This window comes from Ornithorhynchus anatinus, chromosome 14 (genome assembly GCF_004115215.2).
Source record: "Ornithorhynchus anatinus isolate Pmale09 chromosome 14, mOrnAna1.pri.v4, whole genome shotgun sequence".
Taxonomy (NCBI): domain Eukaryota; kingdom Metazoa; phylum Chordata; class Mammalia; order Monotremata; family Ornithorhynchidae; genus Ornithorhynchus; species Ornithorhynchus anatinus.
Window position 1 is genome coordinate 19156146 of NC_041741.1, and position 25723 is coordinate 19181868.

The 25723-nt window shown below is 53.1% G+C and overlaps 1 protein-coding gene across 1 annotated transcript in view; it reads left to right on the forward strand.

The window, feature by feature from the left end:
* The first annotated feature begins 465 nt into the window (after nucleotides 1–465).
* Nucleotides 466–25723, forward strand: part of TRHDE (thyrotropin releasing hormone degrading enzyme) — a 418324-nt gene continuing 393066 nt past the window's right edge. Inside the window, exons 1-5 of the mRNA XM_029079309.2 lie at nucleotides 466–773; nucleotides 12501–12633; nucleotides 12932–13325; nucleotides 15356–15414; nucleotides 18725–19209. Of these exons, the coding sequence (XP_028935142.2) occupies nucleotides 466–773; nucleotides 12501–12633; nucleotides 12932–13325; nucleotides 15356–15414; nucleotides 18725–19209 (1379 nt within the window). The remainder of the gene's footprint in view (nucleotides 774–12500; nucleotides 12634–12931; nucleotides 13326–15355; nucleotides 15415–18724; nucleotides 19210–25723) is intronic.

Genomic DNA, 25723 nt, shown 5'->3' on the forward strand with positions numbered 1-25723 from the left:
AATAATAATAATGTTGGTATTTGTTAAGTGCTTACTATGTGCAGAGCACTGTTCTAAGCACTGGGGTAGACACAGGGGAATCAGGTTGTCCCACGTGGGGCTCACAGTCTTCATCCCCATTTTACAGATGAGGGAACTGAGGCACAGAGAAGTGAAGTGACTTGCCCACAATCACATAGCTGACAAGTGGCAGAGCTGGGATTCTAACTCATGATCTCTGACTCCAAAGCCCATGCTCTTTCCACTGAGCCATGCTGCTTCTCCGAAAAGTTACCCAGCCAGTGGGGCAGCTAGAATTTGAACCCAGGTCTTGCATGGTTGGCTGGTAAGATAACTTCATTTCTCTTCCATCAGTGTCAGATTTATTGATGTTTCCAAATCAACAGTGTGACTCCTGATCCTTTGTATTTCTTTATGTGACAGATCCCTCAAAGATCAGAGTCATCCTAACCCAACAGTTCCTGAATGACTGTCTCAAAGATTTTCGACGATGCTTGTAGCTCGAGGAATGCTAAGAGTGTCCCAGGGAGTGAGTTTGGTTCCAGATTCCGGATCCCTCATTGCATTCTCAAGAATGGAGGCATGGAGTGGGCCGAGCGGGATCGGGCTTACCTTGCGGCCCGGCTTCCCTTCAGAAGGGCCAGCCACTCAATCTTGACCACCTCCACCCTCGGAAAACACCCCGAGGATCATGGTGAATTCCTCGGGACACCAGAATTTACCCAGTTGCCAGGGTCCTGGTGTTTCGATGGTGTCAAATCAATCCATCAGTGGTATTTATTGAACACTGTACTAAGTACTATGCTAACAGAATTAGCAGACACATTGCCTGCCCATAAGGAACTTACAGTCTAGAACGGCAGACAGACGTCGAGAGGAATAAGTAATTTGTTTACTCGTTCAATCATATTTATTGAGGGCTTACGCTGTGTGGAACACTGCTCTAGAAAGTACAATTCAGCAACAGAGACAACCTGCAGCAGCCATATCCACATCCGGTATTCCAAGGATAACTGTGGCGTGTTCTTATAGAGTGGTGAAACTAACTTTTGCTTTTTTTCTTATCACCTTCCTGTTAATGTCTTACATTTGATTGGCCTTTTAGTAGCAAGAGTATTTATTTAGTACTGAGCGCTGGGGAAAATCCTCTAGAGGAGACTCCATAGGAAGTTCTATGCCCCCAAGGGGTTTACAATAGAAAAATAAGAGGGTAGGGGGAGGGAACAGAGTTCATCATTAACCCTTATTAAGTTCTCCCCCTTCATATACGCCAAACCGTCGCTCTCTACACCTTCAAAGCACTATTAAAATCACACCTCCTCCAAGAGTCCTTCCCCAAAAAGGCCTCTTTTCTGAAATTCACATTCATTCATTCATTCATTCATTCATTCATTCATTCGCAGTTGTTGAGCACTTATTGTCTGCAGAGCAATGTACTAAACACTCAGAAAGTACAATTTGGCAACAGAGACAATCCCTGCCCAACAACGGGCTCACAGTCTAGAAGTGGGGGAGACAGACGTCAAAACGAGTAAACAGACATGGATAGCATCAGCATAAATAAAAAGAATTATAGAGATATACACATCAGTAATAAATAAAATAAATAGAATAATAAATTTGTACGTATATGTAACATAGAAAAATAGGTACATAAATACGCAAGTATTGTGGGGTTAGGGGTGAGGACAATTTGCCCAAAGGTTAGAGATCCAAGCGAACAGATGAGGTGGAAGGGAGAGCGAGCCAGGGAAAATGGATTTGTAAGACCTATTGAATCGGGAGAGACGAGACAGGAATGCCGAGCCAGGCTGGAAAATAATAATAATAACAATAATAATGTTGGTATTTGTTAAGCGCTTACTATGTGCAGAGCACTGTTCTAAGCGCTGGGGTAGATACAGGGGAATCAGGTCCCACATGAGGTTCACAGTCTTAATCCCCATTTTCCAGATGAGGTAACTGAGGCACAGAGAAGTGAAGTGATTTGCCCACAGTCACACAGCTGACAAGTGGCAGAGCTGGGATTCGAACCCTTGACCTGTGACTCCAAAGCCTGGGCTTTTTCCACTGGGTGAGAGACAGGCCTGGTACGGGACCGAATGCAGAAAGAAGCGTTGTAAGGAACAACTTTCCCCTGCTAGTGCAGAGAAGGCCATCTTGGTTCAGTCATTATTTTCAACCATTTTTGAAATCTCACCACCCGAAAGAGGACCTCTGAAAAGGAAAGCCGGCTATGTCCAAATACTCAGTTCCCTGCATTAGAATGCGGGTTTTCGGGTTGTGTTTTGGCTAGGCCACGCTAGGTAATTAGGAACGATCTTCCTGCCAACCTACTCACTGTACTTCGATCTCATCTCCCTTCAGGCCGATCCCTCGCCCACGTCCTGCCTCCCTCCCACTCTGTGTCCAACAAACAATCCTCACCTTTAAAGTCTTTTCAGAGTCCCCTCCCAGAGGCCTTCTCCAATTAAACCCTCATTTCCTCTTCTCCCACTCCCTTCTGCGTCATTCTTGCGCTTGGGTCTGTGTCCTTTATTCACCCCACGCTCGGCCCTGCAGCGCTTATGTACAGACTCCTAATTCATACGTTTATAATAATAATAATAATGTTGGTATTTGTTAAGTGCTTACTATGTGCAGAGCACTGTTCTAAGTGCTGGGGTAGATAAAGGGTGATCAGGTTGACCCACGTGAGGCTCACAGTCTTAACCCCCATTTTACAGATGAGGGAACTGCGGCACAGAGAAGTGAAGTGACTTGCCCACAGTCACACAGCTGACAAGTGGCTGAGCAGGATTCGAACCCATGACCTCTGACTCCCAAGCCCGAGCTCTTTCCGCTGAGCTAATTTATATTATCATCTATCTCCCCGTAAGCTTCTTGGGGGCGGGGAACCTTTCTACTACTCGGTTATATTGTACGCTCCCAAGTGCCACCTGTCAGCTGTGTGACCGTGGGCAAGTCACTTAACTTCTCGGTGCCTCAGTTACCTCATCTCTAAAATGGAGATTAAGACAGTGAGCCTCACGTGGGACAACCTGATCACCCTGTATCTACCGCAGTGCTTAGGATGGTGCTCGGCACATAGTAAGCACTTTACAAACACCAACATTATTATTATTATTATTGTTATCATTATTATTACAGTGCTCTGCACACATTAAGCGCTCAATAAATACGATTCTCTGATTGACCGATTGATTCCGGCAGCGTGATCCTCTTTGTCTTGGATTGCTACGTTACCAAAGACCTCTCATACACACTTGGAGGGGGCGAATGAGTGAGAAAAGGCCTCAGGACTTTAGTTTAGCACTAGGTTTGGCCAGATTGCAACTTGAAATAACAGGAAGAAGGGATGTATCTAAGAACACACATGAGAACAAGTACAGAAACACATCTGACAAGTAATTATACCCACACGTCTTACGTAAACAGGCCTTTTTGTTAGCAGAGCCCGTGTCAAGTAGTTTTCAGTGAACGTGCTCTTTCCGAGCCTTTTAATAAGCATTTGAGAAACACACGGAGGATGTTAGCTTTTTCACTGGATAGACCCCATTTAGGACTCCAGCCCCATTATCCTTTTTAAACGTCAGTTAGCACCAAAATTTAATAAAGTATTTCAGATGCCACCCGTCTCCACCTTCATCTAGGAGAGAACCATGAAAAAAGTACACTTTACTCATATACAGATCGTGAGTGAGCTTTTAACTGTACTAACTATTGCCTTTTCTGAGTGGTTACAGTATATTGTAGTAAATTGTCATTATTATTATTATATTTGTACGCATCAAACACCGTACTAAGCACTGGGGTAGATACAAGTTAATCAGGTCGGGCACAGTCCTGGTCCCACATGGGGTTCACAATCCACATCAGGAGGGGCAACCGCTATGGAATTTATGCACATATTTTTAAGTGCTTAATATAAAGGTATATTTAAATTATATATTCTCAATTACTTATTGACCTTCATGTCTGTCGTACCCTCTAAATTGAAAGATCATTGTGGACGGGGAACGCGTCTGCCAACTCTGTTGTGCTCTCTAAAGAGCTCAGCACAGTGCTCTGCACAGAGTTAGCACTCAATAAATTCCCCTGATTAGACTGCGAGCCTGTCATTGGGCAGGGATGGTCTCTATCTGTTGCCGAATTGTACATTCCAAGCACTTAGTACAGTGCCCTGCACATAGTAAGCGCTCAATAAATACTATTGAATTAATAAATACCCTTGCTGCTGCTGCTCTTGCTGCTGCTGATAATGATGACGTAAAATCAGTTGAGGAAACAGAGAAAAAGAGAATGAAGCGATTTAATAATAAGAATAATGTTGTTGGTATTCGTTACGCACTTACTATGTGCAGAGCACTGTTCTAAGCACTGGGGTAGATACAGGGTAATCAGGTTGTCCCACGTGAGGCTCACAGTCTTAATGTCTATTTTACAGATGAGGTAACTGAGGCACAGAGAAGTTAAGTGACTTGCCCACAGTCACACAGCTGACAAGTGACAGAGCCAGGATTCAAACCCATGACACCTGACTCCCCAACCCATGCTCTTTCCACTGAGCCATGCTGCTTTTAATAAAAATAATTACGGTACTTGTGAAGTGCTTACTATGTGCCAAGCACTGTTCTAAGCCCTGGGGTAGTAGTCCAGTTATTCAGGTTAGTCACCTTCCCTGTCCCAAATTGGGCTCACTCTCCTAATCCCCATTTTTTAGAGATGAGGTAACTGAGGCACAGAGAGGTTAAGGGACTTGCCCGAGGTCACACAGCAGATATGTTGCAGAGCCGGGATTAGAACCAATGACCTTCTGACTGCCAGGACCAGGCTCTATCAATTAGGCCACGCTGCTTCCCCGAGGTCACCCGGCAAACAGTCGGCAGAGCTGGGATTAGAACCCAGGTCCTTTGACGCCCAGGCCCACGCTCTTTCCAGGCTGCTTCTCTTATCTGTTCAGATTACTTTGCAAAAAGATATAATAAGATATAATGATATATAATATCAATTATATAATCTAATATATAATCATACATTATAATAATGTTGGTATTTGTTCATTCATTCAATAGTATTTATTGAGCGCTTACTATGTGCAGAGCACTGTACTAAGCGCTTGGGATGAACAAGTCGGCAACAGATAGAGACAGTCCCTGCCGTTTGACGGGCTTACAGTCTAATCGGGGGAGACGGACAGACAAGAACAATGGCACTAAACAGCGTCAAGGGGAAGAACATCTCGTAAAAACCGATGGCAACTAAATAGAATCAAGGCGATGTACAATTCATTAACAAAATAAATAGGGTAACGAAAATATATACAGTTGAGAGGACGGGTACAGTGCTGTGGGGATGGGAAGGGAGAGGTGGAGGAGCAGAGGGAAAAGGGGAAAATGAGGCTTTAGCTGCGGAGAGGTAAAGGGGGGATGGCAGAGGGAGTAGAGGGGGAAGAGGAGCTCAGTCTGGGAAGGCCTCTTGGAGGAGGTGATTTTTAAGTAAGGTTTTGAAGAGGGAAAGAGAATCAGTTTGGCGGAGGTGAGGAGGGAGGGCGTTCCAGGACCGCGGGAGGACGTGACCCAGGGGTCGACGGCGGGATAGGCGAGACCGAGGGACGGCGAGGAGGTGGGCGGCAGAGGAGCGGAGCGTGCGGGGTGGGCGGTAGAAAGAGAGAAGGGAGGAGAGGTAGGAAGGGGCAAGGTGATGGAGAGCCTTGAAGCCTAGAGTGAGGAGTTTTTGTTTGGAGCGGAGGTCGATAGGCAACCACTGGAGTTGTTTAAGAAGGGGAGTGACATGCCCAGATCGTTTCTGCAGGAAGATGAGCCGGGCAGCAGAGTGAAGAATAGACCGGAGCGGGGCGAGAGAGGAGGAAGGGAGGTCAGAGAGAAGGCTGACACAGTAGTCTAGCCGGGATATAACGAGAGCCCGTAATAGTAAGGTAGCCGTTTGGGTGGAGAGGAAAGGGCGGATCTTGGCGATATTGTAGAGGTGAAACCGGCAGGTCTTGGTAACGGATAGGATGTGTGGGGTGAACGAGAGGGACGAGTCAAGGATGACACCGAGATTGCGGGCCTGCGGGACGGGAAGGATGGTCGTGCCATCCACGGTGATGGAGAAGTCTGGGAGCGGACCGGGCTTGGGAGGGAAGATGAGGAGCTCAGTCTTGCTCATGTTGAGTTTTAGGTGGCGGGCAGACATCCAGGTGGAGACGTCCCGGAGGCAGGAGGAGATGCGAGCCTGAAGGGAGGGGGAGAGGACAGGGGCGGAGATGTAGATCTGCGTGTCATCTGCGTAGAGATGGTAGTCAAAGCCGTGAGAGCGAATGCGTTCACCGAGGGAGTGAGTGTAAATGGAGAACAGAAGAGGGCCAAGAACTGACCCTTGAGGAACTCCAACAGTTAAAGGATGGGAGGGGGAGGAGGCTCCAGCGTAGGAGACCGAGAATGATCGGCCAGAGAGGTAAGAGGAGAACCAGGAGAGGACAGAGTCCGTGAAGCCAAGGTGAGATAAGGTACGGAGGAGGAGGGGATGGTCGACAGTGTCAAAGGCAGCAGAGAGGTCAAGGAGGATCAGAATGGAGTAGGAGCCATTGGATTTGGCAAGAAGGAGGTCATGGGTGACCTTAGAGAGAGCAGTCTCGGTAGAGTGGAGGGGACGGAAGCCAGATTGGAGGGGGTCTAGGAGAGAATGGGAGTTAAGGAATTCTAGGCATCGATTGTAGACGACTCGTTCTAAGATTTTGGAAAGGAAGGGTAGTAGGGAGATAGGACGATAACTGGAGGGGGAAGTGGGGTCAAGAGCGGGTTTTTTTAGGATGGGGGAGACGTGGGCGTGTTTGAAGGCAGAGGGGAAGGAGCCCTTGGAGATTGAGTGGTTAAAAATAGAAGTTAAGGAAGGGAGGAGGGCAGGGGCGATGGTTTTAAGAAGGTGAGAGGGAATGGGGTCCGAGGCGCAGGTGGAGGGGGTGGCACTTGCGAGGAGGGAGGAGATCTCCTCTGAGGATACTGCAGGGAAGGATGGGAAAGTAGGGGAGGGGGTTGTTGGGGGGGAGGGGAGAGGCGGAGGGGTGACTTTGGGGAGCTCAGACCTGATCGTGTTGATTTTCGTGAGGAAATAGGTGGCCAGATCATTAGGGGTGAGAGATGGGGGAGGGGGAGGAACAGGGGGCCTAAGGAGAGAGTTAAAGGTCCGGAACAATCGGCGGGGGTGACGGGCATGGGTGTCGATGAGGGAGGAGAAGAAGCTTTGCCTGGCGGAGGAGAGGGCAGAGTTAAGGCAGGAAAGGATAAATTTGAAGTGTGTGAGGTCGGCTTGGTGCTTGGACTTTCGCCAGCGGCGCTCAGCAGCTCGAGCATAGGAGCGTAGGAGGCGGACGGAGGAGGTGATCCAGGGCTGTGGGTTAGTGGCGCGAGAGCGGCGGAGGGAAAGGGGGGCGAGAGAGTCGAGATGAGTAGTGAGGGTGGAGTTGAGAGCGGAGACCTGATCGTCGAGAGTGGGAAGAGAGGACAGGGCGGCAAGGTGAGGCGAGATGCTATTGGAAAGACGGATGGGATCGAGAGAGCGGAGGTCTCTGTGGGGCAGTAGCGAAGATCTGCAGGGGGAGGGAGTGTGAGAGATGAGGCAGGTGAGAAGGTTATGGTCCGAGAGAGGGATTTCAGAGTTGGTGAGTGAGGAGATAGTGCAGCGGTAGGAGATGACAAGATCGAGGGTGTGACCGAGTCGGTGAGTGGGCGCGGTATGGTGGAGGAGGAGGTCGGCAGAGTCGAGGAGGGACAGCAGGCGGGCGGCAGAGGAGTCGTCGGGTACATCCGTATGGATGTTGAAGTCTCCAAGGATCAGAGTGGGCAGAGAGAAGGAGAGAAGGAAGGTGAGAAAGGGGTCAAGGTGGTTGAAGAAGTCGGAGGTGGGACCGGGAGGGCGGTAGATGACGGCGACAAGTAACTGGAGTGGGTGGTAGAGGCGAATGATATGGGCTTCGAAGGAGGGGAAGGAGAGGGAGGGGGGAGGAGGGATAGTGCGGAAGCGGCATCGAGGCGAGAGGAGGAAGCCGACGCCTCCTCCCTTACCGGTGAGTCTGGGGGAGTGGGAGAAGGAGAGGCCTCCGCTGGAGAGAGCGGCGGCGGAGACCGTGTCTTCGGGAGAGAGCCACGTTTCCGAAAGGGCGAGGAGGAGGAGAGAGCGGGAGAGGAAAAGGTCATGGATGAAAGGTAGCTTGCCTGTAACAGAGCGGGGGTTCCAGAGGCCACACTTGAAAGTAGCTGTGGGTGCAAGGGGAGGAGGGGGGGAGGGGCGGGGGGAGGGGAGGGTTTGGATGGGAAGGAGGTGGCGGGGCCCTGGACGAGGAGAGGGGGATGAGGGGTGGCGGTGGGACAAGAGGACTGGGATGGGGCGTGGGTGGGGAAGAGAGAAGGGGGGAGGGGGTGAAGAGGGGGTTAGGTGGGGGGAAGAGTAGGGGGAGGGGGAAGAGGGGTAGCGCTGGTAAAGTGGGGTTCTAGGGCGGGAGAGAGGAGGGGGGGAGGTGACAGAGGAGAGAGCGGGAAAGAGCTGAGCGAGAGAGGGGAAGGGGAAGGGGAAGGGGAGGATAGGAAGGGGCGGGAGGGGGGAGGGGGGGAGGAGGGACATGGCGAGGCCAGAGAGGTGGGTGGCAGCACTGACAATAAACAGTAATAAACGAAATCGGTAATATAGCAACATGATACAATATGATACAGTACAGTGGTGCTAATATAGCAACATGATACAGTATGATACAATATCGTCGTGTTAATAAAAGGGGTGATGACCAGGGTCGGGGGTAGACTCGATTAAGGGGCGACCTGATCAAATTCAAAATCTGACGACAATAAACAATAAAAAGCGAGATCGCAAATATAGCAACATGCTACAGTAAGGCACACTACAATAGTGTTAATAAGCAGGCGATGACCAGGGTCGGGGGACGAGCCGACCCTACCCGATCAGACTCAAAGTCAAGCGGCCAGCGGCCGAGAGTGTCCCAGAGCTCATGACCAAATAACCCTGTGGCGGCGGGGGGGCCCTGAGGTTGTCCGGGGTGGGTGGCGGCCGTAGGCGGCGGCTAAGGCAAGGTAACATGGTGAGAACAAGGACGTCGTCGCCCGGGGCGGGGGCGGGAGGGATGAATCACCTCAAGAGGGAAGAGGGAGTGAGGCCTCCCTCTTACTATGTGCAGAGCACTGTTCTAAGCGCTGGGGTAGATACAGGGTAATCAGGTTGGCCCACGTGAGGCTCACAGTCTTAATCCCCATTTCCAGATGAGGTAACTGAGACACAGAGAAGCGAAGTGACTTGCCCACAGTCACACAGCTGACAGGTGGCAGAGCCGGGATTCGAACCCATGACCTCTAACTCCCCAGTCCGGGCTCTTTCCACGGAGCCACGCTGCTTCTCTATGTCAATTCCACGTAGATATCGGGAGCGACATCAATCATTCCAGAAAATTAATGTGAACGAAAGAGCTCGACTGATTTTATTAAATGCCTTGAAGTGGTCAGAGGAGCCGGGCAACATACAGCCATTAAATACACGGCTGGGTTTCCAAAAGCCCCTGGTTTGCCGTTGACTCGAGACAGAGTCGTTAATGATTTCGCTAAGTAGTTTGTCTATGACTACTGACTTGGAAGACTTCAACCAGTTCTCGTTTCCAAGGGGGAGAGTCATCCCCTGTTATTAAAATTGACTCTTTGTCAATCCTGCTCTTGAATTTTAATGCCAGCTTACTCACAGTCCTCTCTCATTTCTAGAAATGTGGCAAAATTTACTTTGGCCTTCCCCTCCTTTTGAAGTGCTTCGATTTAGGAGAGTAAGCAAAGCCCAGAACAATTTAGCAATAGAGAATGACAGCTACTTCACATATAGAGGAGCAGGTCTGTTAGCAAAAGGTAAATGGGATCTGAAAGATGACACTTTAAAAATTAAGCATCGCCTCATTATAAACTTACAAAAAAATTCTATTTTCAAAATCTTTCATTACTCATACATATTTGCATTGCTATTTGATCAGGAGTCTGTGCTTATTTCATGTTCTCACTACCTTTATATAATGCATGTGGTTTTTTTTTTTTCAACAATTCTTTGGATCTCGGGAACGTGTCGGTGAATTTTCCGTTATTTCCTTGGGAAAATTATGTGCTTTGAGCAAGTCACTTAACTTCTCTGTGCCTCAGTTACCTCATCAGTAAAATGGGGATTAAGAGAGTGAGCCTAATGTGGGGCATGGTTTGTGTCCAACCTGATGAGCTCGTCTCTATCTGCCCGCCCCCGCAAACTTAAGAAATACCATAGAAAGGCCAGGGCTAGAGACTGTGTAGACAGGAATTGGGGATGTGAGATTCATTCATTTATTCATTCATTCAATCCTATTTATGGAGCACTTATTTTGTGCAGAGCTCTGTACTAAGCGCCTGGAAAGTACAATTCGGTGATAGAGACAATATCCACCCACAATGGTCTCACAGTCTAATGGGGGGAGACAGACATCAAAACAAGTAAAAGGGCATCAATAGCATCAGTACAAATATGTGGAAACCTAGATATATACACATATATATACATCAGAACAAGTAAATGGGCATTAATATAAATAAATAGAATTATAGGTATGTACATTTATACACAAGTCCTGTGGGGTAGGAAGGGTTGCCAGGTGTGAATACTTCCTGATTGGCCTGGCAGCTATCCTGATGATAACAATAATAATAAAACTGTTGCGTGTGTTGAGTGCTTACTCTGTGCCAAGCACTGTACTAAGACTGGGGTTACTCCAAGATTATGAGATTCGACTCAGTTTCTGGGGCAGGAACAGTTTCTGGGGCAGGAACAGGAACAGATGGGGTTCGCGTTCCCGTCTCACTCTGTCGAGTCATCTCTGCGCCACCGCTACACCATGGACACATCTCTCCCAGAACACTCCAGAGGTCTCTTATCCCCATCCCACTAGATCGTAAGGTATTCGAAGGGAGGAACTGTGTCTTCCTACTGCACTGTGCTCTCCCAAGTGCTTAGTACAGTTTTCTGCACGTGGTAAGAGCTCAATAAATACCACTGATATTTTTTAAACAGATGAGGCAATTGAGACCCAGGGAAGTTAAGTGACTTGTCCAAGGTACACAGGAGTTCTGCCTCCCACCCTCTAACTGTGGGCATCCTCCAAGGTTCAGTTCTGGGTCCCCTTTTACTGTCCTTCTAAACCCAATCCTTTGGAGAACTCATCTGCTCACACGGCTTCGACTACCACCGCTGTGTGGAAGATACCCCTATCTACATCTCCAGCCCTGATCTCTCTCTCTCTCTCTCTCTCTCTCTCTCTCTCTGTGCAGTCTCTCATTTCCTTCTGCCTTCAAGACATCTCCACTTGGATATCCTCCCGTCACCTCTTTGGCCTCTGTGGTTGGGAGCTCCTGAGTTTCTTCTCTCGCTTGCTTCTGATGATGAGGACATTATTAATAATGATAATATTGGTATTTGTTAAGCCCTTACTATGTGAAGAGCACTGTTCTAAGCGCTGGGGAAGATACAGGGTCATCAGGTTGTCCCACGTGAGGCTCACAGTTAATCCCCATTTTACAGATGAGGTAACTGAGGCACAGAGAAGTTAAGTGACTTGCCCACAGTCATACAGCTGACAAAGGGCAAAGCCAGGATTTGAACCCATGATCTCTGACTCCAAAGCCCGGGCTCTTTCCACTGAGCCACGCTGCTTCTCTATTAAGAAGAAGAAGAAGGAGAAGAAGAAGAAATAGGAAGAGGAGGAAGAGGAAGAGGTGGAGGAGAGTATGAAGAGAAGAAAAAGGAGGAGAAGGAGAAGAGTATTTGTTTAGCATTTACTCTGTGCTCAGCACTGTAATGCTGTTGCAAAGCACTGTTCTAAGCATTGGGGAGGATACAAGGTGATCAGGTGGTCCCACGTGGGGCTCTTAGTCTTCATCCCCATTTTCCATTTGAGATCACTGAGGCACAGAGAAGTGAAGTGACTGGCCCACGGTCACACAGCTGCCAAGCGGTAGAGGCGGGATTCGAACCCATGACCTCTGGCTCCCAAGCCCGGGCTCTTTCCACTGAGCCATGCTGCTTCTCAATTCACTGTAGTAAATAGGATCAGATCAGACATAGTCCCTGCCCCACACGGAGCTCAGAGTCTAAGGAAGAGAGAGAACGGGAATGTAATCCTCATTTTACGGATGAGGAAACCTTGACAGGGAGACAAGAAGTGACTTGTCCAAGGTCGCACAGCAGGTAAATGGTGGACTAGGGATTAGAACCCAGGTCTCCTGCCTGTCAGTTCTGTCTTCTCGCTACTAGGTCATAACGTTTCTAAATTGCAGTTGCCTTTCCTCGTTATCCGACAAAGTGGCAGGACGCCTGATGATCCTTGGAATTTCTCCTGGGGATAGGGGTACCCACGTTTGAAAATCTCCAGTGAAAGATGTTCCCTGGTCATAAATGAGAAGTTTTTAGTGGTTTATTTCAACATGGAACTCCAGTGAGTTCCACTGGGAGAACAGCGCATCTCAGATGGAAAACATCCAGTACCTGGAAGGCCTTAAGCAACAAAGACACCTTTTCACTGTCACCGAATTTGGCTCCTTAAACAGTAAACTTTCTAAGGACGCCCAGGTAGGCAACAAACCGGAAAGCTGAATAATAATAATAATAACGTTGGTATTTGTTAAGTGCTTACTATGTGCAGAGCACTGTTCTAAGAGTCAATACAGGGTAATCAGGTTGTCCCACGTGAGGCTCACAGTTAATCCCCATTTTCCAGTTGAGGTAACTGAGGCCCAGAGAAGTGAAGTGACTTGCCCACAGTCCCACAGCTGACAAGTGGCAGAGCCAGGATTCAAACCCATGACCTCTGACTCCCAAGCCCGGGTTCTTTCCACTGAGCTAAGAAGACTGGCACCTTTTGGCGGAGATTGGCGGTTGGAATTGGGTGACACTGGAGCATGAAGATTCGCGCCAAATTGAACGCCCACAATGCCTGTTGAGTATCGGTTGTGGCCGTGAGACGTGGAGAGGCCTCAGAAACACACTGAGTGTCCCGAGTAGTTTCACCAGCATTAGCTACGGGCGGGAGAATCTCAGCCTCAGCGAGGTTTCCGAAAGAGGGCCAGGTCACCGGCTCATTGTGACCCAGCTTCGTCGGATGGGACATGCGAATAGAACGGATGATAATAGGTTACCTAAGCAGCTGCAGTCCCGTGAACTGAAAGAGGTCACCGGCGAGCAGAAAGGGCAGAACAGACGCTTTCAAAACCTAGCGAATCGAGCGACGCGATATGACGGTGGACGTCTGGGAGAGAGCTGCCGTATCTAGTCCAGTCGAAGGAATGGCATTCTCGAGCCGAGCTGTCCTCATTGAGTGGAGTATTTAGGGAAACAGAAATACCAAGAGGCAGCGGGGAATTATCCCGCTTAGAGCGAGGAATAGACTGTTGGTTACCCGTCAGTCTCTTCCACCACGCCACGCAAGGATCGCCTCTCGCTTTCCGTAGGTTAGAAAATCAAGGACGCTATATATGTTCCGTACATGTGCATCTACATATGTATGTGTTTGGAGTGTGTGTGTTTGGGAGGAGGAGGGGGCGGCATGCAAAAGGGCTTTCAAAGGTTAACGTGATTACCGGGGAGAAGTTTAAGTGGTGAGAAAATTTTGCTCTATGAATGCAGCGAGGTTGTTTTTCAGGCAGGAGCAGATTCGGTGGCTACCTCAGGAGGTTCTCCCCAATCAAAACCTAATAATAATAATGATAATAATGAAAATGGTACCTGTTAAGTACTTACTTTGGGCCAAGCACTGTTCTAAGTACCGGGATAGAAAGAAGTTAATCGGGTTGGACACCATCCCTGTCCCCCATGGAGCTCATACTCCTAATCCACGTTTTATGGATGAAGTAAATGAGGCACAGAGAAGTGACCTGACCTGCCCAAGGTCACGCAGCAGACACCTGGCAGAGCCTGGATTAGAACCCAGGAACTTCTGACGCCCCGGGCTGTGCTCTATCCACCGAGCCACACTGCTTCCCTGTCCCTATCTGTCCCGCACTGACCTATTCCCTAAGGGGAGATCCACTTCACTTCTCCGGGCCTCAATTCCCTCATCTGTAAAATGGGGATGAAGACTGTGAGCCCCACGTGGGACAATCTGACTACCTTGTATCTACCCCAGCGCTTAGAACAGTGCTTGGCTTAAGCACCTAACAAATACCAGAATTATTATTATTATGCTGAAAGGAACAGCAAGGCACAATTGGATTCCGGCCTCTGGGAACTGGGGAAATGCTGGCTGTCACCGTCATTAGGTTTCTGGTATTTTTTTCCCTCCCTTCCCCTTCCAACCAAGCCAGGCAGATTTGCTCGCTGAATTAATGGTATTTACTGAGCACTTACTAGGTGTGATTTTTGCACTGTATTAAGCACTCGGGAAGGTATGAAACAACAGAGTAGTCAGTTTCTTTCTTCTCCCTTCCTCTCCCCACCAATCCCGGCATATTTGCTCACGGAATTAATGGTATTTATTGAGCACTTACTGTGGGTGAAGAACACTGGACCGAGCACTCGGGAAAGTGCGACACAACAGAGTAGTCAGCCCCAAGGAACTTGCAGTCCAGAGGGGGAGGCAGATGTTGAAATAAAAAGCGGATAGGGGAAATCATAGGATATAAGAAGCCGTCCATCAAGAGTAAATACCGAGCGCTTACTCTACGCAGCTCACCGTACTAAGAACCTGAGAGAGTGCAGGACAACAGAGCGGTAGACGCGGTCCCTGCCCACAAGGAACTTACAGGCCGGAGGGGGAGGCGGACATTAAAATAAATCGCAGGGAGGGGAAATCGTAGCGCCTAAAAAATAATATTCGCGTAAGTACCGTGGGGCCGGGACGATCCGTCGCCCCGCCTGTCGCCCAGACAACCGCCTCACCACCTCCCTTCGACCACTCTGGGGCTCACCGAGAAGCGCTTCGACATGTAAATACTCTCGGTGAGCAATTAGTACTTGGACCTAAAGCGGTCAGAAGAGCACCGCTGAGCAGCAAGGGGATCTCCCCGAGGGCCGCTATCCGGAAAGGTCTCGCAAATCGGAAAGGAAAGAAGAAGAGGTTCAAAGGAATGATTTCCCGCTCCGGAGTCAACTGGGATCTGTCTTGTGGAGACTGCGGCTCCTTGCCCTGGATCACACGGCTCTCTGAAAACCGTCTCGGTGAAACGTCTACACACCCTCAGCTCTTCGTCCTTGAACTCCCAGAGACGGACGCGCCCCGCGATCCATCTCTACGCGGTGCTTCCCCTCCATCTCTACGCGGTGCATGCTGAAACTCTAATTTCTCCATAGACAATAGTGTTTAACGTGCGGAAGACTTTAACAGTTTCTATAGCAGAAATGAGAAAAGTTCAGCTGGTAATATAGGCAGAGGGAAGTCACCAACCGAGCCATTCCCTGGGGCATCCGATCCAGCTCCCAAAGGCGCTATTCGGGCCGAGGAAAACCCAGGTTTTCTGGTCTGAATTTCATCGCCATAAGGGCTCCCACCCACCACCCTCGACCTTTGAAAACTCGACCTTAAAGAGCGTTCGTTCGGTCCTAGCTACTTCTCCAACCCGGAAAAATAAAACACCCGTAGTTGAAGTGAGATCCCGATGCCCTTCCCATCCCACCGATCCGGATCGAGTATCTCTCGCATATCCGTCGGCGAGAGGGATGATCCCAGCAGGGAGCGGACGGCGCTCGGTGCCCCCATGGAGGCTCCCTTTCCATTCCCAGCTAATCCCAGGCAGGGTTGGGAGAGCCGGAGTTGGAAGGTGGCCAGCCGGGCCTTTGCTGGGAGGGGATGCCGCGGGGTCCGGGATGGGGAGCAGGGGGATGGACCAGGGGAGGGGATGAGGAGCAGGGGGACGGGCTGGGAAGGGGATGGGGAGCAGGGGTACAGACTGAGGGGGTGGGGAGCAGGGGGAGGGGATGGGGAGCAGGGGGACAGATTGGGGGAGGGGATGGGGAGCAGGGGGACGGATTGGAGGTGGGGATGGGGAGCAGGAGGACAGATGGGGGGAAGCAGGGGGACGGACAGGGGAGGGGGGATGAGGAGGAGGGGGACGGACTGGAGGGGATGAGGAGCAAAGGGACGGACCGGGGGGAGGGGACGGGGAACAGGGGGACAGATTAGGGGTGGGGGGGTAGCAGGGGGACGGACCGGGGAAGAGGATGGGGAGCAGGGGGACAGACCGGGATGATAAGGAATAAGGGGACGGGCTGGGGAGGGGATGGGGAGCAGGGAGACAGATCGGGGCGAGGGGGGAATAGGGAGCAGGGGGATGGGGAGCAAGGGGACAGATGGGGGGAGCAGGGGGACGGACCGGGGAGGGGGGGATGAGGAGGAGGGGGACGGACTGGAGGGGATGAGGAACAAGGGGGGACGGACCGGGGGGAGGGGACGGGGAACAGGGGAACGACCCGGGGGCGGGGATGAGGAGCAGGGGGACGGACCGGGGGAGGGGACGGGGGGACGAGTCCGGCTGTGGGCATTTGCACCGCCGGGCTTGCAGGCGGCGGAGCGACCTCCTTTGGGGGTCCGTGGGGGGCTCGTGTGCCCGGGCCGAGGAGGGCTCTCTAATGTCGCCCGGCGCCTGCCCCCGGCCCCCGCCCCCGTCTCTCTCTGATCTCTCCCCCACCCCTCCCCCCCCCACCCCCTTAGTCGTCCTCGGAGTTTCAGTCATTGAATGCACACACACACACACACACACTCACACGCCCGTACACACACTTACACCCACACACACACACTCCCGTGAGCGCGGCCCCCCTCCCCCCCCAGACACACACGCAGACACACACACACTGACACCCACGCAGACACACACAGAAACACCCACGCAGACACAAACACACAGAAACACCCACGCAGACACCCACAGACACACAGAGACAGACCCCCCCAGACACACACACACAGAGGCACACCCAGACACACACCCAGACACACACCCAGACAGAGACATACACAGACACACGCAGAAACACACAGGCAGACACAGACAGACAGACAGACACAGAGAAAGAAGACTCCCCCCCGTTACCCCCGGCCGAGGCGGGCTGCCGGTGAGGCTCTGTAGTCCCCGGGCGGGCGGGGTCGGGGGGGTCCGGGGCCGGGGGGCGCCTCCCAGGACACTCGTCAGCCCCTGGGGCGGGCCGGGCTCGGTGGGGAAGAGCCGCAGCCGCAGGGCAGAAGCGCTGGCCGGGCCGGGCCGGGGCCGGGGTGCGGGTTGGGGGTGAGCAGGAGCGGCAGGACCGGCCGGACCGGCCCCAGCAGCAGCAGGAGCAGCGGGAGGAGGAAGAGGAGGAGCGGGAGGAGGAGGAGGGGGGGCAAGGACTCGGGCCCCGCAGCTCGGCAGCCCCGGGGCAGCCGCTCCGTCCGTCCGTCCCCCCCCCCCCCCGCCCGGCCCCGGCAGCTTGGGCTGCTCGTCCCGGGGCGCCAGAGATCTCGGGGACCCCCAAGTCCTAAGGCCCGCTCCGCCCCCGCCCCCGCCGGAGACACGGAGGGCGCGCAGACCGACAGAGACACGGAGAGAGAGACAGAGACGGAGAGAGAGGCCGGGCGGGGAGGGGGAGAGAGAGTTCCCGAGAGAGAGAAAGGAGAGACACAGAGACAGTGAGGACCGCAGAACGCAGCGGGCAGGACAGGACGGGGCTGCGCTGGGCTGGGCGAGGCAGGACTGGGCAAGGCAGGGCAGGGCAGAGGAGGTCAGGACAGGACAGGACAGGACAGGGCAGAGGAGGTCAGGACAGGACAGGGCAGAGGAGGTCAAGAGGGGACAGGGCAGGACAAGACAGGACCCGACAAGGCAGGACACGACAGGGCAGGACAGAGCGGGTCAGGACAGGACAAGACAGAGCGGGGCAGGACAGAGCGGGGCAGGACAGGACAAGACAGAGTAGGGCAGGGCAGGGCAGGCCAGGGCAGGCCAGGGCAGCGCAGGGCACGGCAGGGCAGGGCAGGACAGGACACGACAGGCCAGGCCAGGGCAGGGCAGGGCAGGGCAGGGCAGGGCAGGGCAGGGCAGGGCAGGGCAGGAGAGGATCCAGAGGGGCGGGGCGGGTGAGGGCAGGACACGGGAAGAACGGAGGAAAGAGAGCAGAGCGAGTCAGTAGGCAAGCGAGGGAAAGGCGGGACAGGGCAGGGCAGGGCAGGACACGGGAGACGTAGGGTAGGGAAGGGGGGTGCGGCGAGGCGGGCCACGGGAGGGGGCAGGGGCGGGGGCGGGGGCGGGGGCGGGGGCGGGGGCAGGGCCGGCCGGGGCGCCGAGCTCCGAGGAGCGGCTCCCCGCGGGGAGGCAGGAGCAGCCAGAGGAGCGGGAGAGGAGCGTGCCGAGCAGCCGGTCCCGCGGGGCGGCATGGGGGGCGGCCCCTAGAGCTTGGGGTCCGGCCCGGGGGAGCCCGGCCCTCCTCCGCCCGACCCCGGGGGGGCGGGGGAGGGGCCGGGGGAGGGGGCGTGATGGCTCCGGACGGAGAGCGGGGGCAGCAAGAGGGCGACGACGACGACGACGACGACGACGACGAGAGGAGGAGGAAGGAGGACGGGAGGATGGAGGCTCCCGGCCGCACCCCCGAGCGGCCCGGGCCCGCCGCCCGCCGCCTGCTGCTGGCCCTGGCCCTGGCCGTGCCGGCGCTGCTGCTGCTCACTGCGCTGAGCGTGCTGCTCGGCCTGCGCTCCGAGGGCTGCCCCGCCCGGCCGGTGCCCAGCGCCAGCCGGGCCCCGGTGCCCCCGACCGTCCCGCTGCCGCCCACCGGCCCGGTGGCCCCGACCGGCCCGGCGGCCCCGCCGCCCTGGCCCCGGGGCCGCCTGCCCGCCCACCTGAAGCCCCTCCACTACAACCTGATGCTGGCCGTCTTCATGGACAACTTCACCTTCTCCGGGGAGGTGAACGTGGAGGTGGCCTGCCGGAGCGCCACCCGCCACATCGTGCTGCACGCCTCGCGGGTGGCCGTGGAGCGCGTCCAGGTGGCCGAGGACCGGCGGGCGGGGGCGGTGCCCGTGGCCGGACACTTCGTCCAGCCCCGGAGCCAGGTGCTGGTGGTGGCCCTCAACCGGACCCTGGAGCCCCGCCGCAATTACAACCTCAAGATCGTCTACCGGGCGCCCATCGAGAACGAGCTCCTCGGCTTCTTTCGCAGCTCCTACGTCTTCCACGGGGAGAGGAGGTACCTAGCGGGACGGGACGGGACGGGACCGGCCGGGCCGGGCCGGGACGGGACGGGACGGGACGGGCCGGGACGGGACGGGACGGGACGGGACGGGACGGGCCGGGCCGGGACGGGCCGGGACGGGCCGGGCCGGGCCGGGCCGGGACGGGACCGGGGGCGTCCGCTTCATCCCCCCCTCTCCCCGTCCCCCGACCCCGGGGTGGCGTCCGACACCGCCGCCGCCGTCATCGCCTTGGTATCCCTTAAGCGCTCACTCTGTGCAGAGCGCTGGGGGAGATCCGGGCTCATCGGGTGACGCTCCCGATTTTCCAGAGGAGGGAACCGAGGCGCAGAGAGGTGAAGGGACTCGCCCCCAGAGGCGGGATTCGAACCCATGACCTCTGACTCCCCGGCCCGGGCTCTTTCCACTGAGCCGCGCTGCTTCTCATCGTCATCATCGTGATGGTATTTGTTAAGCGCTCACTCTGTGCACAGCACTGTCCTGAGCCCTGGGGCGGGGGATACGTCTCTGGCCATGGGTTCGAATCCCGGCTCTGCCACTTGGCAGCTGGGTGACTGGGGGCAAGTCACTTCACTTCTCTGGGCTTCAGTTCCCTCATCTGCAAAATGGGGATTAAGAGTGTGAGCCTCACGTGGGAAAACCTGATGACCCTGTAGCTACTCCAGCGCTTAGAACAGTGCTCTGCACATAGTAAGCGCTTAACAAATACCAACAGTATTATTATTATTAAGTGGCCGAGCCGGAATTCGAACCCATGACCACTGAGCCACGCTGCTTCTCATCATCATCATGATGCTATTTGTTAAGTGCTCACTCTGTGCGCAGCACTGTCCTAAGCGCTGGGGGGTGGATAAGAGGTCATCCGGTTTCCCACATGGGGCTCACAGTCTTCGTCCCCGTTTTCCAGAGGAGGGAACTGAGGCACCGAGCAGTGACTTGCCCAACGTCACCCCGCTGCCAAGCGGCGGAGCCGGGATTTGAACCCATGACCTCTGACTCCCCAGCTCGGGCTCTTTCCACTGAACCAAGCTGAACCCTTCCTCTTTTATTTTCCCCAGACCCCACCCACCCACCAACGTTTCACCCAATTGGTCCAGACCCGTGCCGGGGTCCTGAGCCAAGTTCGACCCTCTCCTTCATTGACTCGATAGCGTTTATTGAGCGCTGACTAGGTGCAGAGCACTGTACTAAGCGCTTCATTCAGTCCCATATATTCATTCAATAGTATCTATTGAGCGCTTACTATGTGCGGAGCACTGTACTAAGCGCTTGGAATGTACACTTCGGCAACAGATAGAGACAATCCCTGCCCAACGACGGGCTCACAGTCTGAAGGATAATAATAATGGTGGTATTTGTTAAGCGGTTACTGTGTGCCGAGCGCTGTTCTGAGCGCTGGGGGAGATACAGGGTGATCAGGCTGTCCCACGTCAGGCTCGCGATCTTAAGCCCCATTTTACAGAGGAGGGAACTGAGGCACCGAGAAGTTGAGTGACTTGCCCAAAGTCACACAGCTGACAGGTGGCGGAGCTGGGATTAGAACCCGTGACTTCTGACTCCTAAGCCCGGGGTCTTTCCACTGAGCCAAGCCCTCACTGGGCTCAGGGCGCTGTGTTGAACCCTTGGAAGGATGGAGACGGCCCCTGCCCAACAATGGGCTCCCAGTCTAAGGGGACCTGTGGGGCAGGGTATCCTGGCAGAAAAAGATGGGGGGCTCAAAGGGAGGGGATTTTAGATGAGATTAATCCTCCCCCCGACACCACCCCCTTCTCTTTATTCCATTTTCTTTTCCATCCTTGGGCCTGCGAGAGGGGGACGGTGAGATGTTTGTCGGGGCAAACTCTCCGAGATGGAGAGTGGAGGAGTTTGGCGCGGGCATCTCCCGGTGATGCCGTCGATGCCAATCTGGGACTGCCCCTGGGAGAGGATCCTTTCGTCCCGTTCCCGCTCCAAAAGGCCCCCGATTCCCGGGACCGTCGCCGCCTCCTGGGCCGGCGCGAGAGGGAGAGATGGGCTCTGCCTTCCCAGCTGTCACCAACACCATAATCATCATCGTCATCATCATGATGTTGGTATTGGTTAAGCACTTACCATGTGCCGAGCACTCTTCCAAGCGCAGGGGTAGAATCAGGTTGGCCCACGGGGGGCTCACAGTCTTCATCCCCATTTTCCAGATGAGGGCACTGAGGCCCAGAGAAGTCAGGCACCTTGCCCGAGGTCGCACGGCTGACGGGCGGCGGAGCCGGGATGAGAACCCGCGACCTCTGGCTCCCAAGCCTGGGCTCTTGCCACTGAGCCAGGCTGCTTCACATCATCATCTTGTCATCATCGTCATCATCATATTAATATTAATAATAATAGTAATGGTGATGAGGGTATCCGTTAAGCACTTACCATACGCCAAGCACTGTTCTGAGTGCTGGAGTAGATGTAGGGTAACCGGGTTGGTCCCCCATGGGGCTGACGCTTTTAATCCCCATTTTACAGGTGAGGTAACTGAGGCCCAGGCAAAAAAAAAAAAAGACGGTGGTATCTGTTAAGCGCTTACTATGTGCCAAGCACTGTTCTAAGCTCTGGGGGAGATACAAGGAAATCAGGGTCTCCCATGTGGGGCTCACAGTCCTGATCCCCAGTTTACAGATGAGGTAACTGAGGCCCAGAGAAGTGAAGCGACTCGCCCAAAGTCACACAGCTGATGAGCGGCAGAGCCCGGCTTAAGACCTCCGACTCCCAAGCCCGGGTCCTTTCCACTAATGGTAATAATAATGGTGGCATTTGTTAAGTGCTTACTATGTGCAAAGCACTGTTCTAAGCACCGGGGGGATACGAGGTGATCAGGTTGTCCCACGTCAGGCTCACAGTCTTCATCCCCATTTTCCAGATGAGGTCACTGAGGCACAGAGAAGTGAAGCAACTTGCCCACAGTCACACAGCTGGCAAGTGGCAGGGCCGGTAAACCACACTGCTTCTCTAAATGAAGTGACTCGTCCAAAGTCACGCCGCGGATGAGCGGTGGAACAGGGATTAGAACCCACATCCCCGGACTCCCAAGCCCGGGCTCTTGCCGCCAAGCTGGGCGACTTTATCGTCCGGGTTGCGGGGGGGGGGGGTCTCCTGACTTTGTGGAGGGGCTCTCTTGGAGAGGGATTCCTTCCCCCGTCTCCTGCCTTTTGAAAAAAAACGGCCTGGACGGATGAGTGATGGACTTTGATGTGGGAAATCGGAGTCCATTTGGGATAGAGGGCAGACTTTATAGATTGGGATACCTTGGAGAAGCTTCTGGGGGAAGTTACCGCTCTACTGTGAGTTGGCCGAGTCGGAGAACGTTCTAGGAATACGTGATTAAGTGGGTTTGAACCCCAACCTAGTTTTCTCTTAATAAAGCCTCTGTGACTTTCCGGTGAGATACTGGGCATATTTTCACGGCTGTTAAGTCACCCTTTAAATGCCTGGAATATTTAGGCTCTAAAGCCTTTGGTAAATATAGTGCGGTCCACGTGTGTGGGGAAAAAAAAACCCAAAACAAACTTAAAGCGACACATTCTCCTGAAGGCATGTCGCAGCTCTTTTAAAGCAACCTAACTGACACGGCGTCGATACCCATAGACAAAGACACATACACACATGCCGACAATATTTCTTAGGTTGGAAGGTGATTTTCTTACTGGAGCTACTGGAAATTTTTTTTAAAAAGACCCGACAAAGTCCCTCGGCCAGGGTTTAAACTTGGTAGGGTGTCTTTTTCCTTCAAAGTGTGAAATAGAATTTTAAATTTAATTTTAATTAATTTTTTAAATTAATAAGATTGGAATTTTAAAATGCCATTTTACAAAAGGACGTAGATGAATTGGCACCGATTCATCTCTCTTCTCACTTCTCCAAAACTTTTGCTGTTTAGGGGGTGGGACAGTCTCTTTCAGGAGACCAGCAGAATCTGGTGCCATTTTTATGGAGATAATTCAAGACAAACAGCAAAGTAGAGTTGCATTCTGAAGTTCGTTTTACACTGAAGTACGAACCTAGTCATATTGATGTTTCCTAAGGTTAATAAAATGCGTTTCCTCTGGAAAGAATATTGCCCGCATTCTTGAGCTAAATTACCTTTACCAGGCAAATGGCGAGACTTCTCGGAAATTCCTAATTTACCTCGAATAGGTAGACAAGAGAAAATATGTTTTAAACTGGGTCGTGGACCCATTATTCCCCATTCGCGGTCTTAGTCCGCCACGAGCAAACGAACGATCTCTTAGGAACCAGAAGGGATAAATATTTCTTCTTCTTAGACTACAGATCCGGACCGCCGTCAATAATAACGTTTATTGAGCCGTTTGACTCAGAATACTGGACTAACACTGTACATTAGAAGAATCAATCGTGGTTCCTGCCCTTGAAGAGACCGCACTTTTACGGGGAAAATGAAAAAAAGAAAAATAGACACAAAATGCAAAGTGTATTTAATCTATAGATGCTACACACGTAATAATGTTTTCAGACCTGTCAAGGTTGTTTGGTATCCACCCTGGCGTTCAGTAAGGTGCTTGGCGCATAGTAAGTGCTTAACGAATCCGCCGTTATTATAATTCTTAATGAAAGATCAAATAGATGAAGTAGATAGCGTGAACCCGGAGGGGGGTGATAATGCGGGGATAAGGGTGGTTGTATATTGTGTATGTGTGTTTTTTTTGGAGGGAGGAGGGGTAGGGACATTTCAAATAGCCTGGAAAGGCTTTATGTAAGAGGTGGGTCACCAGGGCTTTGAAGGAGAAAGGAAAACGGAGTGATCGGAGACATTCCAGGAGGGGTGAATTGCATGGGAAAAAGACGCGCGGGAGACAGCGAAACTGTTTGCTTGGGTGAAGCCAAGTGTTTGACTTGAGGGGTAGTTGGAAAAGAGGGCAGGAGGGAGGCAGAACAGATTCAATAACAGAAAGCCTTGAAGTTCTGTGGTCAGGAGTCGTAATCTCACACTATCAGTAGTAGCAGGGACCAAGACAGACTTCTGCAGAGGAGGGTGATCTGCCGAGATTGACATTTTGCCGCCGCAAATAGGGAGATCGGTGACCGAGCCCCCAGCCAGGACCCAACTGCAGCCGAAGGCCGACCTGTCACCGCTTGCACTAGGTTGGAAGGACGGAGGGGGGGCGGTGAAGCCGTGGGAGTCAGCGTGGCCAGGCCGAGGACGGGCGACCTTACCCTAGTTCCACATGATCCCCCGGGAAAAAGCAGTTGACTTCAAGTGAGGGATGATTTCACCCACTTCCAAAGGGTTAAAGCACCTTCCCATTAGGAGAACGCCGCTCATCCGTCAAATTAAAATTGGCCTTTGAGGTCCTCCCATGGTCTTCCTTAAGAGATAATTAACCTTTCGTTAATTAACACTTGGCTTCATCCATAATCGATCGATCAATGCTCTTAACTGAGCGCTTACTGAGTGAAGAACACTGGGGAGCTTGGGGGAGTCCAGTACATCAGAGCCACCCCTTCCCCACCCACGGCGAGCTGGAGGGGGAGACAGATATGAATCTAAGTAAATAATTCACGATGTGTAATTGACAGTTATGTGCCTAAGTGCTACGGGGCCGAAGGTGGGGCGAATGCCGGATGACCGACGCAGAAGGGAGAGGGCTGAATAACCCACACTGACTGGGGATAAAAGACCACGGTTGACCGCGGGCGGCCGCTCTTCGCTCGAGGTGGTCAAGAGAGCAGGGATGTACAGACACACTCTGGGTTCCCCTTGAAGAGGCTCCTGTCATCCTGGCTGGGGTCAGAATGTGGTGACCCGGGCGTGACGCCTCCGGCTGGGATGGGACTTGTCCCATCCCCTGTGGGTGTCACCGTTACCCTCCCCGCTCTGCCGTCGCTGATCCGGGCGCCGCTTGCCTTGGCTTACCTGCTGCTCAGGAGAGGGAGTCCGGAGGCCGGGATCAGAGGCTGCCTTGCCCTCCACTCAATTAATTTGGTTAATGAGGTGTCCCTCCCCTTCATTCTATGTACTGCCATTAAGTTGTCTCGTTTTTGTCCGTCCGTCTCCCCCGATTAGACCGTGAGCCCGTCGACGGGCAGGGATTGTCTCTATCTGTTGCCGAATTGCCCGTTCCAAGCGCTTGGTACCGTGCGCTGCATATCGTAGGCGCTCGATAAATACTACTGAATGAATGAAAGTAACGGAGAGAGAAGGGAGAGGCCCAGAGCCTCAAAGGGACAGAAATTGCCGTTCCCAGATCTACCTTGTGAGATCCCGAGGAGAACGGAGGGACAACCACCCCTGTCTGGCTGTAGTGAGAACGGCGAGAGCCGGGGAGCTGCAGAGGAGAAAAGGTCTTCTCTCTAAAACTTTCACACGGACACCAGAAGCCCGGGCAGTCGGGGGGAAAAAAGAAGGTGCTGGAGGCGTGAGCTGCGTCAACCATAGGTGTGGGAATCGGTTGGGGCCCGATTAAAGGGCGTTTAATATTTTTCAAGTGCTTTTTTTAGATCCTTTACAAGAATGTCCCAAGGAATCCCTTA